The sequence below is a fragment of the Platalea leucorodia genome (genome assembly GCF_965183815.1).
Source record: "Platalea leucorodia genome assembly, chromosome: 19".
In the NCBI taxonomy this organism is placed as follows: Eukaryota; Metazoa; Chordata; class Aves; order Pelecaniformes; family Threskiornithidae; genus Platalea; species Platalea leucorodia.
Genome location: NC_138841.1, coordinates 7,182,897 through 7,187,829, shown reverse-complemented (window position 1 = coordinate 7,187,829; position 4,933 = coordinate 7,182,897). Strand labels below are relative to the sequence as shown.

The 4,933-nt window shown below is 60.2% G+C and overlaps 1 protein-coding gene across 2 annotated transcripts in view; it reads left to right on the top strand.

The window, feature by feature from the left end:
- The first annotated feature begins 4,692 nt into the window (after nt 1-4,692).
- RABIF (RAB interacting factor) overlaps nt 4,693-4,933 on the top strand; it is a 4,241-nt gene continuing 4,000 nt past the window's right edge. For both annotated transcript variants that reach the window (XR_014230172.1, XM_082330181.1), the window contains exon 1: nt 4,693-4,885. Coding sequence is in view for 1 of the 2 variants with exons in the window: in XM_082330181.1 (XP_082186307.1) it covers nt 4,694-4,885 (192 nt within the window). In the remaining variant the exon portion in view is untranslated. The remainder of the gene's footprint in view (nt 4,886-4,933) is intronic.

Below are 4,933 nucleotides of genomic sequence, written 5' to 3'. Positions count from 1 at the left end.
TTAGCTTCTGTTCTCTACCTTCAAGACATTTGTCGAACTGGTGTGTGCAGGCGTGCACCAGCCCCGTGTCAGAGCCGGCAGCCACCTTCGGCTGTGCCTCTGCCCTGCAGCTTCAGTGTGGTAGTAAAAACCAACTGCTCCATCTGGTGAGATCCATGGCACAAAAACTTATCGGGCCTGGAGGACTTGCTAACTGGGGGTGAATTTGTGGGAAAATCTGCTTGAGAAAAGCGTGGCAGCGGAGATGAGGAAAAGACTGTGACAATACTGTTATAATAGAGCCTGCAGTTGCAAAAAATAACAGCTCCTTTGTCCGCCAGGGAAATGTGTGATGAATGGAGCCCAGTATTAATTCGTCTGTTGATGGGGTAGCTACAAAATACCTCTCCAAAACCCTCTGTTGATTTCAAGGCAAACTGCAGCATCCTGCCCCAGCAGCCCTCGATGACCCCGAACGCTCTCCCCGCTGCCTGCTCCCCTAGTAAACGCCTGTCCTGCTCTCCCAGCGTTTAAATACCGCTCCTGACAGACCTCCCGCAGGATGAACTTCCCCGTCACTCTTCAGCCAGCGAGAAGGATGTGAGGAACCAAAAAGGTAAAAGGCCCCGTTTGGGAGAGCGCAGCATTCACGAGGAAGCACTCACTGATTTCGTACCGCGCTCCGTCTTGCCCTGTGTCCCTCTGACACCTGCAGGGAGACGGGTGCACGGAGAGCGAGTTCCCAGGCTCCGGTACTGAACCGGGAGCTGTCAGGAGCTCCTCCTTCCCTTCCCCAACCAGCCCTGCTCTCCTGCGAAGGCCTCGGGGGGGATTCAGCTCCGTAAGTGACTTGTGCTGGAAAAAACGTGTCTGGTGTGCGGTTCTGGTGAAGCTCGGCAGACGGAAGCGCCAGCATCGGAACTGGGGCACAGCAGGACATTACCCCATGACAACGGCCAGCAGACCCATCGCTGCCTTTCCGGGACAAGATGTACTGAAGGGTTTGAAGAGGAACTGGCATTTCCAGCTAGATAATGAACAATATAAATCTTCAGAATGGTCTGCACCTGTGCATAGCTGGAGACGAGAAAACTTACCGGCTACTGATGGAGGTAAAACAAAGGGTCAAAATGTTCTGCTTGGAAAGCAGCTGGTATTGATTCTCACAGACTGGTAAGAGTGAAGAAGCTCTATGAAGAATCTACAAGAAAATGCTAAAATGCAGAATTTTTGACACCAGACAGCTCCCACCCAAGAACGTTAAGAACTGGCTAAAGATCCCTTCGGGTTTTGTAGATTTTTCTTTCTTTCTTGAGAAGGTCCAGAGGACTGTAACAAAGACAAGCCCCACACCAGCAACCGGCGCTGAACAACCCGCCCAGCTCCGCACAGCCTCGCTCGGCAGCAGTCGCGGACCCCGGGCGGGGAGGCGGCGGTGTAGCGTTGTGCCACTCAGCGGGGTTTTACGGGAAGCGGATCGTGCCAAGAAAGCCTCATCTCAAGTGAACTTGACTCGCAGGTGGTACCGAGGTAAGTGTTGATGCAACACTGTTAGCTTTTGCCGTGCAACCTGAACGGACTTCACCTGGGCCAGGCAGAGGGCTTGCTTTCCTCTCCCCTCATCTGACCAGGATCTCGCTCCCTGCGTACTGTGTTACCATCTAAATTAGTGCGTGCACACTTAATACAATCAAGCTGAAGCCCTACAAACGTGTTACTTCATGGCATGCTACATCAGATCAGGGAGGCAAAGGGCCTTTGCTTCATGCCTCCTCCACTGCAACCTCCTGCATGCAGCAAACGTGTAGGCAGGGGCAGTGCTAGAGCACAAGGCTGGGGAGGAGCGGCTGGGGGAGCTGGGGGGGCTCAGCCTGGAGAAGAGGAGGCTGAGGGGAGCCCTCATCGCTCTCTGCAACGGCCTGAAAGGAGGCTGGAGCCGGGGGGGTCGGTCTCTGCTCCCCAGGAACAAGCGATGGGACGAGAGGGAACGGCCTCAAGCTGCGCCAGGGCAGGTTTGGGTTGGGTATTGGGAAAAACTTCTTCCCCCAAAGGGCTGCCAGGCCCTGGCCCAGGCTGCCCAGGGCAGGGGTGCAATCACAGTCCCTGGAAGTGTTCAAAAAAACGTGTGGATGTGGTGCTGAGGGACATGGCTTAGAGGTGGGCCAGGCAGTTAGGGTAACGGTTGGACTCAATGATGATCTCAGAGGTCTTTTCCAACTTTAATGATTCTATGATTCCTTCGGCTGGTCACGGGAGGCAGGAGAAGTGGCCCATTGGGAGGCTTCAAAGCTCTGGAGGGGGTAAGCAAAACCAAACTGTCGCTGCTCAGGGGCCTTTGAGGCAGCACGGGCCGTCTGGCTCTGAGGACACAGGGCACTGCCTGAGCAGGGACGGAGCCAGGGCTCCCGGGCACGTTCACTCTGGGTCGTTTCTGTAAGAGTGGTGTTTGCAGTTACACAAGAAGAAAAGAAATCACAGAACTGAAGAATATTTGCGGTTGGGAGAGGCAATCTGGTGGTCTGTAATCCTGCTTGGAGGAGATCCAGTTTGGATCGGGTTTCTCAGGACCTTGTTCCATTGAGTCCAGAGTATCTCCAAGCACAGGGATCCTGTGACTCCCTGAGCCCCCGAGTTGCTCTGGCTGCAGAGATGTGAATCCCTGTCCCCAGCCGCTGTTGGGCACCGTCTGTTTCTGCAGGAAACTCCTGCACGGTGGTAGCAGGGAACCGCTGACCCGCAGGAAACCCCCCCTCTGGTGCCACAAGCACCGGACCCCGTGGAAGGAGGGCCCATCTCGGGCGAGGGAGGATGCAGAAACTTGACAGCACAACCTCCTCTGCAGATCAACCCGCTGCCCGCGCCTGGCGTTTCGCAGCAGCAGAGGAACGCTGAACAAAGTCGCTCAGGGTGGGAACTGGAGACGGCAGAACTGAGGACACGTAGAAACGTCCTCTTTGCCCCCTGCAGCGTTCCAGCACAGCCCAGCCGAGCCCCCTCTGTCACCGCTCTTTAGGGGAAGTCACCGTACCGTAGCGAGGACAGGACCAGGCCTCAGCCCTTCCAGCTCACCGGAGCTGTCGCCGAGTCGCGCGGCTGGGCCAGCCACTGCTGAACCGCTGCGAGTGCAGAGCCCCCACCTCAGCGCAGTTCCTCAGCGAACGCAGCCACCCCGGCTCCTGCTCAGCCACCAGCCACATTTGTTGCCTCTTTCAGGCAAATCCAGGCCTTTCCGTGGCCGGTTTGCGCGAGTGGCTTCTGAGCAGCAGGTGCCGCACGGCTGCTTGCAGCGGGTGTTGCTGAGCTTCACCCCACCCTTTTTGCATCTGCCCCCCTCTGGCTCCCCAGCATGCACCTGGGGATGGCTCAGGAGCTCCGATGCCCCATACGCTGTTTCTGCCTTACAAACACCGACCTGCTTCACAGGACTGTGGGGTTTGTGTCTACCAGCCACGCTCACCTGGCAGCTCGTGGCAGGGAGCAGAGCTGAGGCTGACGATGCAGCATTCAAGGCTGGAGCCTGAGGCGAGCAGCTGGAATGCTGATGAAATCCCGTACCTTTATTTAGCACCTTGAACATTAGTTCCCATTTCTGGCTTCTCCTGAGAGTTTTCAGGAGCAGCCAGTGGGGGCACAGCGAGGCAGCAGGAGGACGGCGTATATTTACAGTAAATGGTCTGGAAAAAGCAAGAATCAGGGCTCTTCTGGGATCTGTTTTACCCCCTGAAGAAGCAGTGGCTACAATCAACAGGCCCGCTTCAATCTTTCCAGCAGTGCGAGCAGCTGGCTGCTAGCAGCAGGTCCCGAGATCAGCACAAAGCCACGGTGCCTCAAAGATGCCCAGCAAAGAGCAAGCCCCAGAGCCACCTGGGCCCCAGGACCTCGTCTCCAGCGCTGCTGCCTGTAAGCGCTGACACGGCCTCCTGCTTTTCCCAGGCTCTTCAGGCTCCGGCTGAACTCGGGCTTCCTCTCCTGGAAAACATTTTGTTCTGAATGCCAGCACCTTGCCCCTCTCAGCGCACTCTTCCCCTCTCCTTCCCCATTTCTGAGGGGGTCTCTCAGTACCAAGCAGCTAAGCGAGCTGCTGTGTGCAGCAGGAAAAGAGCATAGCCCAGGCTCTCAAAAACGCTGATGCAATCGCTACATGCAAAATATGCGCAGCGGCTTCGCAGGGAAACAACTTCCCTCTGTCCAGCATCAGCTGAGCTCTGCTTTCTCCGGCCGCTGTAGCAGGAGCGTCTCCAGTTCCCCGTGCGCGGGAGGTGACCGTCCCTGCCGGGCCCCACCGGCCGCCCGCAGCCCGGCTGCACGCAGGGATGCTCCGCACCGCGCTGCCGCTCGGCCCGCGCTGCCCGCCCATCGCAGAGCGGGGCCGGGAACCTCCCTCAGGGCCCCCCGCTCCACCCGTGCGGGCGCAGCGGCTCACGGGGGGCTGGCGGCGGGCACCCCCCGGCCGCGGGAGGCACCTCAGGCACCACGGGCCCGGCGGGGCGCTCAGGGCCCATTTAAACCCCGCCGCTTCACAGCACGGCAGCTGCCGGCCCCGGCGCGGCCCTGCCCGCCCGCACCGAGCTGCGGGCGGAGGCCGCCGGGCCCCGGCCCCGCCGCTGAGGAGGGGCGAAGCCGCCGCCCCTCCGCGCCGCGCATGCGCACGGCGCCGCCTGACGTCACGGCCCCGCCCCGCGGGCGGCGGCGGCACCAGCGCGGCTGCGCGGCCATGGCGTCGGCCTGCGCCGGGATGGAGCCGGCGGCGGCGCCCCCTCCTTCTCCTCCTCCTCCCGCCGCCGCCGCCGCACCGGGCTCGGCCGAGCTGGTGTGCGCGCAGGGCCGGAACCTGAAGGCGGTGCTGTGCCAGCGCTGCGGGTCCCGGGTGCTGCTGCCCGGCGCCGCCACCTTCGCCCGCCGTGAGGTACCGGGAGGCGGCGGGGGGAGGGAGGGAGGCGGCGGGGGGAGGGAG